This window comes from Lycium ferocissimum, chromosome 9, assembly GCF_029784015.1.
Source record: "Lycium ferocissimum isolate CSIRO_LF1 chromosome 9, AGI_CSIRO_Lferr_CH_V1, whole genome shotgun sequence".
NCBI lineage: Eukaryota > Viridiplantae > Streptophyta > Magnoliopsida > Solanales > Solanaceae > Lycium > Lycium ferocissimum.
Genome location: NC_081350.1, coordinates 45,468,242 through 45,481,797, shown reverse-complemented (window position 1 = coordinate 45,481,797; position 13,556 = coordinate 45,468,242). Strand labels below are relative to the sequence as shown.

Sequence of the window (13,556 nt, the reverse complement as noted above, 5' to 3'; positions counted from 1 at the left end):
AAAATCGCCTAGAAGACAGACCTACAAAACTTGGGAATTTAAGAGGCCTTAAGAACTTCACTAATTGGTTTGACTTCAAAACGACCATCCTCCACCGAATTCACCAAGAATGGATTCATATAGATAAAATATCATCTTAATACTAGATTTTTTTACATATTCACACCTAGTTCAAGTTTACGGGGTGTTCAGCTTGTTTCTACTGGGTCTTGAAGTGCTCCCTTGTTCTGGAGCCTATATTTTTGGTACAGATCCTCTTGTTGTATATATGTGTTTGTCCAGGGGTACGGCGGGGCCCTGTCCCGTCATATGATACCGTTGTTACTCTTAGAGGTCTGTAGACATATGTGTGGGTTGTATATAGATGTGGTTCAGCTGTGTTAGCATGACTTATATTTTGGGACGTTCCCATACGTAGTGGCAGCCTTGTCGGCTTGCGTATGTATATATATTTTGGGATATTGTATGTAGTGGCAGCCTTGTCGGCTTGCGTATATATAGTTGGGACGTCCCCATACGTTATGATAGCCTATCGGCTCGTGTATTATGATATCTTTTGATTGATATATGTATGTGACGTTTTGAGATGACGTATGTTTTCACAAAACTTCCATATTATGTTTAGATATGGTTTGATTATAGTTAACAGGTGTGTATACGAGTGTCCAGCTCGGGCACTAGTCGCGGCCTACGGGGTTGGGTCGTGACAGCTTCTTACTCAGTAGTAACAAAAATTGCGCTCTTCAAGACCTAACATCCATGTTTTCACTGTGTTCCAGAACAGTGTTGTCAACAGCGAAAAGCTTTAGAAAGCACTCTAGGTCTATTAGGGCTTCAAGCGCCCCTTTTCTCAAAGAGAGGAAGACGAGTTATTCACATTTTCTTTGATGGTCAGAGGCGAATTGAAAACTAAGCAGTGGGTATTCTAAAGATTTCTCGGGGGAAAAGTAGACATGTCTCCTACATTACGCATAACATGTAGAAGTATCAACGTAATTTCATAGAGACATTTGGTCAGAATGCTACATGAAGAACGTAAGCCAGGCTTTAGTAAAAAAAAAAAAAAAAAAAGGTGCAACCAAAAAAAAAAAAAAATAATATATGTAATGCAAGAAAAAAGTAACAAATTCATTTATAATGTTGTCCTTAAAGGTTAATGTATCTCTTTTGTTGATTATATTTATTGTTTAGTATCGCTTTGTTGATAGAACTCATGGGAGATTATGATGAGAATGAAGAAAATCGAATCCAATTTTATCCAAGTTCTGGTTGTGAAGATAATAAAGAAGAAGATAATGAAAATGGCATCTTGAGCAAAGAGAAAAAGACTTCGACTACATCGAAGTCTTTGTTGTGTCTGAAAAAAGTAAAACAAGATGGGCCATCAGATGAACAAAAGAATGATATTGGGCCACTTATTATTCAGCCCAACAAGACAAACAAAGAAATGAAAAGCACACAAAGGCCCTTCGATTTCCAATTTGTCACAATTGGATATTTCCCAAAATATACAAGCAGATATTTTAGGAAACTTCCTAGTCTTTTCTAGAAACTTCCTAGCATAGGCTAGAGTATATTTTCAGAAAGTTTGTTATCTTAGTAGCCAATAGAAAGTAGACAAATTGTATAGGATTTAATATTTTTGTTCTTTATCTTTTTATTCAGTTACTTGTATAAATACACAGTTTGTGTACAAGGAATATACACAGAAAATTCTTATATACAAAGTTTCTTTATGGTATCAGAGCACTAGATCTTGATCTCTGCATTCATTCTTCTTTTCAATTCTTTAATCCCCTTTTCATCACAAATTCTGAATCATGTCTGGAGTAATTACTGATTCTACTAGTGGAACTCAAAACAGCTCAAGCACAAATGCTGGAAATGGACTTGTGTCACGCCCCGAACCATAGCCTGGATGTAACACGGCACTCTGCGCCTGACTGCATGTGACCGAGTGAATCACATGGCTTGTTGAATCAATATGGGGCATGAACTTAATGCGGAATATAACTTTAAAACATGGATAGTCTGAATAACATGAATTATCATAATACTAATGAAAATACTATTTAAACATGATGCGGAAATAATTTGAAAATATAATAAATGCTGATCTAATACTAGCTATATGACTCTGGACATCTGACATGACATAACTGACTAGTCTATGAAACCTCTGAGTCTGACATGAGTCTGACTGCTAAACTGTTTACCGGGACAAGGCCCCCAGTATACCTTAACTGCAAAACTAGCATGAAATATAAATACTGATTAAACCCCGAATTAGATGGGGCTCACCAAAAAGCTGATACGAGCAGTGTCCTAATGAGCTGATCCATCGTCTTGTAAATCTGCATCGTGAAATGCAGGCCCCCGTGCAAATAAAGGGGACGTCGACACTTGAATTAATCGGTATGTAAAGCAACTGAATGAAGTAAAGCATGACACATGAAATAATAGAACTGAAACTGAAACTGTAAACTGAACATGAACATGAATATCATCTGACATGAATATGTATGTATAACATGAGTAAAATATTTTAAGTCTATAAAGATATCTGTGAGAGAGCATTAGTATAACCGAGATGTAACCACCACGAAAGAACTTGACGTTTGGTCTATGTCCGACCAACTAAGTTATCATGTACCTTGGCGGGGTACAAGACATGAATATGAACATGAATGGATCCGATAACCACAATGGGTAAACATGAAGGTATTGTTCTAACTGGGCGGAGCGATCCTTATCCTAAGCTGGCATACGTAGTTTCAGGCTATTTGTGCCTTCTTGGTAATCTGTGCAACTCCCAAAACATGAACATGGATATAGTTGGCTTAGTAGCCCATGAATTATATAGCTTACTTGTAAACATGAGTCTTGCTTGTATTACAACATGAAGGTAATATATAATATAACTTGTACGAAAACATAGAGACATGTAGGATTTTCATGAAAATAAGCATAATAATTCATATCTTGCATATGAGTACCCATGGAATGCAAAGTATAGGTTTTCATGGATTACAGACAAATTCTCAATAACCAAAAGGGAATATTAAGAACACAATAATGAAGTAATCATATAAACATGATATATCATAGTACATGAACTTAGGGTTATCATGAACATGGGTAAAACCCTAGTTTTGGTGAATTCTTGTACAATCATGGAGGAACGTGGCGTGGGGAAGAACAAAAATATTTTCACATGTAGATAGAAACCCTACATACCTTAATCGCTCCAAAAACTTGAGAAAAGTCTGAATCTTTGAAGAAGAATTCCAAAATCTTGAATCTTGAACCTTGAGATGGGTTTTTTTGAAAACCTAGGTTGTTAACATAAGATTTCGCTTAGAATTCATGTATAATCATTAAAATTCACTTGGGAATACATGGGAGGGACTTACCTTGATGTATGAGGATGAGGAGAAGAGAGAAAAGGTTCAAGTGAAGAATGGAATGAAAAATCAGAAAAAACGCACTTAAAAAGTTGCAGGGATCACACGTCAAGGAGGACGTTTTGCGTGCCCAGCAGTGTGCGCTGCGTGCGCCCGCACATAATGGACCTCACTTCGCTGCCCGTCTGTGTGAGATGTGGCCTTGGGACATCAGTCTGCATGCGTTGCATGCCCGTGGACGAGCACTACTGATAGCTCTTTAGTAAAACGTGCATATCTTTTTGTACATAGCTCTGATTGACCTGATCCTTATATGGATGGAAAGACATTTCAAAACACTTCCTACATCTCCCATCTTGGTTCCGACTTTACTTTTCCCAGGGACTCTTATTATGGCTTGATTGGGTTTCAAACACCCTTTCTATATTACTCATATTGGGTTCATTATACCCCCGTCTTATGAGTCAAATCTTAGTCCGAATGCACCAGGTGTTACAACTTGATTCTAGCAACTCTTTGTTTCGTCACTCTTCAGATGCACTAGGCATGACTTTTTTGATGGAAGAGGTTATCAGGGGTGGAGAAGATCAGTGCTTATTGCACTCTCAGCCAAAAACAAGCTTGGCTTCGTCAATGGAAAGATTCTTGAACCAGAAACAACAACACATGAGCATTCATCATGGAGCAGACGCAATGACATGCTTACATCTTAGCTCCTTAACTCTTTGTCCAAGGACATAGCTCACTCTGTCATCTACTCCAAGACTACAAAGGATTTGTGGGCTGATCTGGAGCAAAGATTTGGGTAGTCTAATGGGGCTAAGTTGTACTAGCTGTAAAAGAAAATCACAAGATTAGTTCAAGGATCCAAAGGATGTAGCTGGTTATTTCACAAAGTTGAAGAGACTATGGGATGAGTTGGATTCTCTCAACTTAGATGTTGCTTGCAATTATGTCTGTGTTTGTAATGGCAAACACAAAATGCTAAAATCTGTGGAGGACTAAAGACTCATTCAATTTCTAAATTTCTAATGGGTTTGAATGATGTCTATGGTTCAAAGAAGAGGAAATATCCTGATGATAAATCCATTGCCAAGAATCAACAATGCTGATTCACTTTTGCTAAAAGATGAAAATCAGAGGGACGTTTATGTAAACTCTCATTTTTCTTCTAATGGTTCATCTTTCATGGCAAGAAATCAAAACATAAGACAACAAAGGTTTGGGACCCAAACTTAGAGATTGGTTACTCAACACAGAATCAACACAGAACTAGTAATCAATTTCAAGGGCAAAGGGCAACTACTCAAAAGAACAATCAAGCACAAAAGGGACCTAAAGTGAGAAGGAAGAAGTTTAACCCCAATGTGACTTGCAATAATTATTTAAAGGTTGGGCATGTGCCAGATGATTGTTACAGACTGATTGATTACCCAGATAATTTCCAATTAACCAACAACAAAAGCGTTCAAGGAGAAATCAGAGGGAATGAAACAGTTACAGAGGAAGAGTTTTCTAACCTAAGCATGCCAAATGATGAAATTGATACAAATGGACTGAATCAGCTCTGTAAGGAACAGGTAACACAAATTATGCACATCTTTAAGCAAACACAGGGTGGTGCATCAAGCAGCAACACATTAGAGATAAATGCAAATGTTGTTGCTGGTATAATTACTAAGTATTCTGGCACCTGTTTCTCAGTTTATAACACTAAATCTTGGATCATAGACACTGGTGCTTCTGAGCACATGTGTTTTGATTCAAGTTCCTTTCTTAAACTAACATCTCTACCTATGCCTCTGAGTATAAATTTACCAAACTCTTACAAGATAACAGTCACACATGTAGGAACTATTAGAATCCTGCCTTATATTACTGTACAGAATGTTCTTTTTGTCCCTTCTTTTAGATATAATATGTTATTTGTGCATAGGTTTTGTGGTCAATTCTCTTGTGCCCTTAATTTTGACATTTCTAGGTGTGTAATGCAGGACCCTTTAATAAGGAGGGTACAAGCTTTTGGTGAAGCTAGGGAAGCTCTTTATGTGCTGGAGCCTACCAAGTCTAATTATTGTCTAATCATATAGTTTCTTTACCAGAAGGAAATTTTTCCAGTCCTAGTTCAGTTTGTGTTCCTTTTTCTGCTAGTGCAGTTTCTAATGTAGCCTTATGGCATGCAAGACTTGGTCATTTACCTTATCCAGCAATGAAAAAGTTCAGTTTCATATATTTGCCTTTTAATTCCATTTGTACTTGTGCTATTTGTCCACTTGCAAGACAGACTAGAAAACCTTTTCCTACCAGTCAAATTAGCTCTAACAGGATTTTTGAGCTAATTCATATTGATACTTGGGGACCTTTTAAGATTGCCGGTTATAAGTATTTCCTCACTATTATGGATGATTTTAGTAGAGGAACATGGACTTTCTTGTTGACTATTTAGAGTAATGCTTTCTCAATTTTAAAGGATTTCATGTTGATGGTTGAAAGACAGTTTAATGTGAAAATAAAGAAAATTAGATTAGACAATGCCCTAGAATTGGGAAAAGGGATAGAAGAAGCTAGTTTTCTAAAATCACAAGGTATAATTCATCAAACTTCATGTGTTGAAACCCCTCAACAAAATGGGATTGTTGAGAGGAAGCACAGACATCTATTGGAAATAGCAAAGGCCTTACTTTTCCAATCAAATCTTCCTAAAGCCTACTAGGGAGAATGCATATTCACTACTACACACTTAATCAATAGAATTCCCTCTAATGTTCTTAAGGGAAAGACTCCTTATCATCTTCTTTTTGGTAAAACACCAAATTCTAACAACTTAAGAATTTTTGGGTGTCTATGTTATGCTTCTACTTTAAAAGCAAACAGAAACAAACTTGATCCTAGAGCTACAACTTGTGTATTTTTGGGTTATCCACAAAGTCAAAAGGGATATAAGTTGCTTGAGTTGTCTACTAGAAAAGTTATTGTGTCCAAAGATGTACACTTTCTTGAAACAATTTTTCCTTTTTCATCATCTTCCACTGTTGCTCCAACCATATTTCCTAGACAAACACGTGATTCTAAACAAGATATACCAACTTCACCATCCACTTTTCCTGATCCTAATACATAACCATATGACCCTTCTATTCCTGAATCTATTTCCCAATCATGTCCTTTTATTGACCATATTATTCAATCACCCTCACCATCTATTCAATCATCTTCTGATCAAAATACACCTAATGTCTCTCCTACTGCTGCACCTATCATCCCTACTTTACCAACAAGGCAGTCTACTAGACCACATAAAACACCTGCATATCTAGATGATTTCATTTGCAATCATGTCTACCTCACAAATGTATCCAAGACTTGTTTTTTCCAACCCTCTCAAACTTCTACCTTTTCTTTTGGAGCTTTGTCTTTACCAAACCAACAACTATTGGGATCTATTACTACTATTACAGAACCATCCAGTTAAAATGAAGCTTCTCTCCATCCTGGATAGAAAGAAGCAATGAGCAGGGAACTACAAGCTTTGGAGGACAACAATACTTGGGAGGTAGTTGTTCTACCCATTGGAAGAAAGGCTTTGCCTAGAAAATGGGTGTATAAAGTCAAGCAGAATTCAGATGGTTTACTTGAAAGACTAAAAGCTAGACTAGTTATCAGAGGAGACATACAAAGGGAGGGTTTGGACTATAATGAGACTTTTGCCCCTATTGTTAAGATGACAACTATCAGATGTATTCTAACAATTGCTATCAAAAAAGGTTGGCCTATTTTTCAGCTTGATGTGAACAATGCATTCCTGTGTGGAGATCTTCAAGAGGAAGTCTACATGAAGTTTCCAGCAGGTATGCTTGCACCTAGTCCTAATCATGTTTGCAGGCTAAGGAAATCATTATATGGGCTTAAGCCAGCTTCAAGGAAATGGTATGCCAAGCTTGCAGGTGCCCTGAGTTTCAAATGTTACTGTGCCTTTAAATGACTACTCTTTGTTCTTTAAGAAAAAGGGTGATTTCATTTCAATTATTGCTGTCTATGTTGATGATATTCTCTTCACTAAGAATGCTCCCTCAGAGTTTGAAGCAATTAAGCTCTTTCTCAACACTGAATTCAAAATCAAGTATCTGGGTGAGTTACACTATTTTTTAGGCATGGAAATTCTCCGAGAACCACAAGGATTCATAGTAAGTCAAAGGAAATTTACAATGGAGCTATTATAGGAGTTTGATTGTGACAATTTACCTGTAGTTTCATCTCTTCTTGATCCTTCATAAAAAATTTGTGCCTCATCAGGACCTCTGCTTGCTAATCCAACAATCTACAGATGAGTTGTTGGAAAGCTCAATTATCTAACTCATACAAGGCCGGATTTGTCTTTTGTAGTATTGACTTTGAGTCAATTTATGCAACAACTTTGTATGGGTCATTTCATGGCTGCTTTGCGTGTGCTACATTATTTACCAGTTAATCCTGGTCAAGGTTTGTTCTTTAACTCAGATCCATCATTTTCCCTAATTGCTTTTTGCGATGCCAACTGGGCATCCTGCAAAGATACACGCAGAACCGTTGGTGGTTTCTTTATAAGTTTAGGAGGAGCACCTATTTCTTGGAAATCGAAGAAACAAGCTTTGATTTCCTTATCCTCCACTGAATCAGAGTACAGATCTATGAGAAGGGTAACATCAAAACTTACATGGTTGACTAGTCTTCTTGAAGATCTATCCATCACTCCATCTTTTCTTATTCCTCTTTACTCGGATAGCAAGGCTGCTATACACATTGCTCGAGACCCGGTCTTTGCCTATTTTCATTTTCAGATAATGAAAATGGCATTTTCAGGTAATCGAAGTCTTTGTTGTGTCTGAAAAAAGTAAAAGAAGATGGGCCATCAGATAAACAAAAGGATGATATTGGGCCACTTATTATTCAGCCCAACAAGACAAATAAAGAAATGAAAAGCACACAAAGGCCCATTTCGATTTCCAGTTGTCACATCTGTGATATTTCCCAAAATATACAGCTGTGATATTTTAGGAAACTTCCTAGTCTTTTCTAGAAACTTCCTAGCATAGAGTAGGGTATATTTTCAGAAAGTTTGTTATCTTAGTAGCCAATAGAAAGTAGACAAATTGCATAGGATTTAAGATGTTTGTTCTTTATCTTTTTATTCATTTACTTGTATAAATACATAGTTTGTGTACAAGGAATATACACAGAAAATTCTCATATACAAAGTTTCTTTAGATTAGGCACAGTCCTTAGTGCATTGCCTACACTGAACCATAGCTTAAGCGAGGCGATATGCCGTTCCTGAGCTTTTCTAAACTTCAGGGGTTAAGCGTGTCTTAAATGAGCCTTTGACAACACAACTTCAGAAACATTTGGGAACAAAAGCAAAATGCAAAGAATTAAGTACTATGCACAGACAGCATAAAAGATTTTGACGCAGTCAGTGTATATAACTTAAACCTAAAATACCAACAAGATTCAAAAGGATTTCCACCTATTAGCCAAGATCACCGTGATCTCTGTTGAGTGAAACAAGGCTCCCGGAAAAAGAAAATCTTGTTGATGATCTGCAGTAATAAGACTTGCCATATTCGCTGTGGCATAAAACCGGATCATCTTCAGGAAGTGTCAGCTATACAGCATCTCGTTCATCACTCCTAGTGATTGTTTTACAATGCTCCCTTCTGTTAGATAAAATCAAGCCATCTTGATCATATAGTCACTTTTCCAAGTGAATAAACAGAATCCTGGACTCCATAAGGAATGACATTTATACAGTGGCGGAGCCAGGATTATCGCTAAAGGGTATCAAAATATAAAAAGTAAATAGACAAAGAAGCACAGGGATTTAACATCTACTATATTTACATAATTAATATTTTTAAACTTGTATATGCAGTGTAATTTTCACCAAAAGGGGTTCGGATGATATGTACCTATAATTAAACTTAGTAATCACTTTTTTATCCAGATCAATAGTTAAAGCAACATCACCAAATCTACCCCAGAAGGTACTACTCTTACACTGGCACTCACATCTCTCTCATTTCCAGTGACTTCATCACTACTCGAGCGCGAGTTCCTAACCCTTTTCTAGGTATTGTGATTCAACGAGTAAATTTCAGTCCTGTAATCAGGTTTTCTCTCATGTTGAAGTACCCTCACTACTTTGTAATCATTGCTATTAGGAACAAATCCAAAGCCAAAGCTAACAACAACATATCCCAAATGAGCAATTGGCTTAGCCAAAGCTTTGAATTCATTAGTTAAAGGGTTCCACAAGTACACATACGTAACATGGGACAATAAAGATCCACAAATACATAAGTATTCCATTAACATGCTTCAATAGCATGAAATCAAGGGATTGCAATTCTATTGGAATTTTAAATTTCCATTTCACGTCACCGGGGCACCAAACATCAGTGTTCCTCATCAGTGTGTATTTTTTATCAGAAACTTGGTTGACATGAATGACGATTTCGCGTGTGGATAACATAGCACTCCATGATTAGCAAACGCAATGGAACCGAAAGAGAGATCTAACTGGCAATCTGTTGAGGATATTGATTATAACGTCGAATGGGAGATCAGGAAGATTCATTTCCAAAGAAGTACCTGCAATGCCATCTTTCACAGCCTTCAATGGCGAATTATTAGTTTTTTCGCCATTGATAATCTCCATATGCCAATAATAAAAGGTGCAATATGAATTAAGAAGTTATGAAAATGACTTCCCATGGCTATATTTACTGATCTTAGAACTAGAACAGAATTTGAGGTACATATATATTTTCATCAAATCAAATATTATGATTTTTATTTAAGCACATTTAACCCTGAATTAATTAAAAATTATGTTTTTATCCCTTCACATAGGAAATATGTTATATTTATATTACTATTATTGAAATCTCAACAAAGCATGTTCCCAAAAGATGATTTTCCGCTGCCGAAAATTGATTTGCTTGTGGACGAGACGACTATTGTGAAAGTATGCGTACAACTCTTTTATGATGATTGGAAATTCTCGTCATCAGCTTCCTTCCACAAGGTAGAGTTCGTTTCGTAATAAGATCCCCGTTGGGCTTTTACGAAGCTTGGCCCGCTTTCGCATTAACTCACCATTTGGTTATTTGGTTCGTATCAGCCCAAGTATATCCTGAAGTTCCTTTTACATGCTATGTTATCCTCGGAGATGATATGTAATATATGGGCAACTAGATGATTTAATAGTCAATAGTTAGTTAGCTTTGTGAAGATCACAACACAAGGATAATGATTAGTTGAAGGTTAAATGTGCTTAATCAAATATCATAAGGATCTAAATAAGAATTTGTCAATATTTCAGGGTATAAAAGGTGCAAATTTCCCTATTGATTAAGTTAGATAGTAAAAATGTATTATGAAAGAATTCTGCCATTAAAATCTTGGGTCAACGTATAATGAGGTACCACCAAGGGTTTTGGTGGGACAAATAGGATCCCTCAACTCTTAATAAGAAGTCCGGGTTCGAGTCCTAGGTAATTAGGATAGGGAGTGTTTCCCCCTTCAATGAGTCTTACACGACACTAATCTGCATTAGTCGGGACCCCAATGTGGATACCGAACATCGGGCTTAAAATCGGAAAAAAACGTAAAGTGAGGCATAGATTCCTTGTGGATATCCAAACAATTAAGCCACATTTGTTTGCAATTTTTAATATCTAATTAAGCTGATATCCTTTTTGGTCTTATATCTTCGTTAACGTTCAAATTGATAACAAACTCCCTCCTTTTAAGTATCTCTACCAAATCTCTCCATCTTTTAAGCAACTTACTCTCTTGTGAACTATTCTAATTTCTACGGGGAAAAACTAATCACACTCCATATAACTATATAAGTAAACAAAGTATATTACATAATATATTTCTTACTAACTTAATTAATAGGGGAATTATCACCCGTTATATCCTGAAATACTGACAAATTCTGATTAGAGCATATGATATTTGATTAAGCACATTTAACTTTCAACTGATCATGATCCTTCTGCGTTACATTTATACTGTTATACTTCATATTCGAGTAATAACATTTAGTTCTAAAAATGATATTATAACATATTTTTTATATAGAGGGATCAAAATGTGCTTAGACAAAAATCAGAAGGATCAAAATACAGTTAAGTCATTTCATTTGATGAAAATATATACGCACCTCAGGTCCTCAAATGCTGGCTCTACTTCTAAGATCACTAAATATGGCCATGCGAAATCATTTTCTTAACTTCTTAATTCATTTTGTACCTTTTATTGTCATATGGAGATTATCAATGGCGAAAACACCTCATAATCCGCCATTGAAGACTGTGAAAGACGGCAAAACAAGTACTACTTCTTCATCCCAAAGAGAAACAAACCTAGTTGATCTGCCAATCGATATTATAATCAATATCCTCAACAGATTGCCACTAAAATCGCTCTTTCAATTCCGTTTCGTCTGCAGAATGTGGCGTGCGTTGTTATACACACCCAAAATCGTTTGTTATGTGAACCAACTTTTTGATAAAAAATACACACTGCAGATGAAAAGTGATGTTTCGTGCCAAAGTGACGTGATTTGGAAATTTAAGATTCCAATTGAATTGCAATCTCTAGATTTCATGCTATTGGAACCTGTTAATGGAATACTCTGCATTTGTGGACCTTTAAAGTCCCATGTTTCTTATGTGTACTTATGGAACCCATTAACTAATGAATTCAAAGCTTTGCCTAGGCCAATTGTTCATATGGGATATGTTGCTGATAACTTTGGTTTTGGCTTTGTTCCTAATAGCAATGATTACAAAGTAGTGAGGGTGCTTCAACATGAGAGAAAACCCGATGCGTGGATTGAAATTTACTCTTTGAATCGCAATTCTTGGAGACGTATTAGGGACTCGTGCTCGAGTAGTGAAATCACTGGAAATGAGAGTGACGGGAGTCTCAATCGCTATGTCGGGAGTTTTTCGGTGTTTAGGGACTCGAGACATTTTCCAGGTGATGGTGATTTAACTGTTGATCTGGAGAAAGAAGTGATTACTGAGGCGGATCATAAGTACGTATCATCCGAATCTCCCTTCGTCGAAAATTACACTGTATATAAAAGATTAATTTTTTTTTTTTTTTATGTAAATATAGTAGATGTTGAATCCTCTTAGCTTCTTCCGCTTATTTCTTTATATTGTGAATGCATATTTAGTGACAATTTTGGCTCTGCCATTGATCCATTGTGTTTATGGCATTCCTTATGGATTCCAGGATTCAGTTTATTGACTTGAAAACATAACTAAATAATCGTGATGGCTTTATTTTTATTTAACAGAAAGAAGCATTGTAAAGCAGTCACTTGGAAGAATGAAAGAAATGCTATATATTTGAAATTTCCTGAAGATGATCTGGTTCTATGCGACAACGATGACGATGACGGACGGAGATATTCATCAAGATTCGATTTCACTGGGAGCCTTGTGTCACTCGGCAGAGATCACGTCAATCTTGGCTAATAGGTGTGAATCCTTTTGAATCTTCTCAGTATTTGGATTCAAGTCATATACACTAACTGTGTAACACTCTTTTACATTAGTGCTTAAATTATTGAATTTTGCTTTTCTTCCCAAATGTTTTTGGAGCTGTGTTGTCAAAGACTCATTTAAGGCCCGCCTAAGCTCTGAAGGTTAGACAAGCTCAGGGAGGGCATTTTGCTTCGCTTAAGCTACGGTTCAGTGTAGGCAATGCACTAAAGGGTGTGCCTCATCTCCCAAGAGTTTTATCTTTAACAAAGTGACCCTAAACAATAAATATAACCAGCAAAATAGATATATTAATCGTTATGGAAAACATTATAAAGGGTTGCACCTTTGTTTACTAAAGCCTTGCTTACATTCTCCATATAGCATTCGGACCGAATGACTCTATGAAATTACGTTGATACTTCCACATATTATGGTTAATGTAAGAGATGTCACTTTTTTATCCCAAGGAATCTTTAGAATACACACTGCTTAACTTTCAATTCGCCTCTAACCATCAAATAAAATGTGAATAACTCGTCTTCCTCTCTTTGAAAAAATGGGCGCTTAAAGCCCTAGTAGACCTAGAGTCCTTTCTAAAGGTTATAGC

At 36.5% G+C, this 13,556-nt stretch overlaps 1 protein-coding gene across 1 annotated transcript; it reads left to right on the top strand.

Annotated features, from left to right (window-relative positions):
• Window positions 1–11,728: 11,728 nt before the first annotated feature.
• Window positions 11,729–12,977, top strand: LOC132031954 (putative F-box protein At3g10430). Its single transcript, XM_059421803.1, has 2 exons — window positions 11,729–12,492; window positions 12,760–12,977. The coding sequence occupies exons 1-2, from the start codon at window positions 11,729–11,731 to the stop codon at window positions 12,938–12,940; spliced, it is 945 nt and encodes a 314-aa protein (XP_059277786.1). The 3' UTR covers window positions 12,941–12,977.
• The last annotated feature ends 579 nt before the right edge of the window (window positions 12,978–13,556 follow it).

Excerpts from the sequence above, each read along its gene's own strand:
- LOC132031954 (XM_059421803.1), top strand. The coding sequence starts at position 11,729 with ATGGCGAAAACACCTCATAATCCGCCATTGAAGACTGTGAAAGACGGC. Across the intron at positions 12,493-12,759 it reads ATTACTGAGGCGGATCATAA|AAAGAAGCATTGTAAAGCAG; the intron begins GTACGTATCATC and ends TTTATTTAACAG.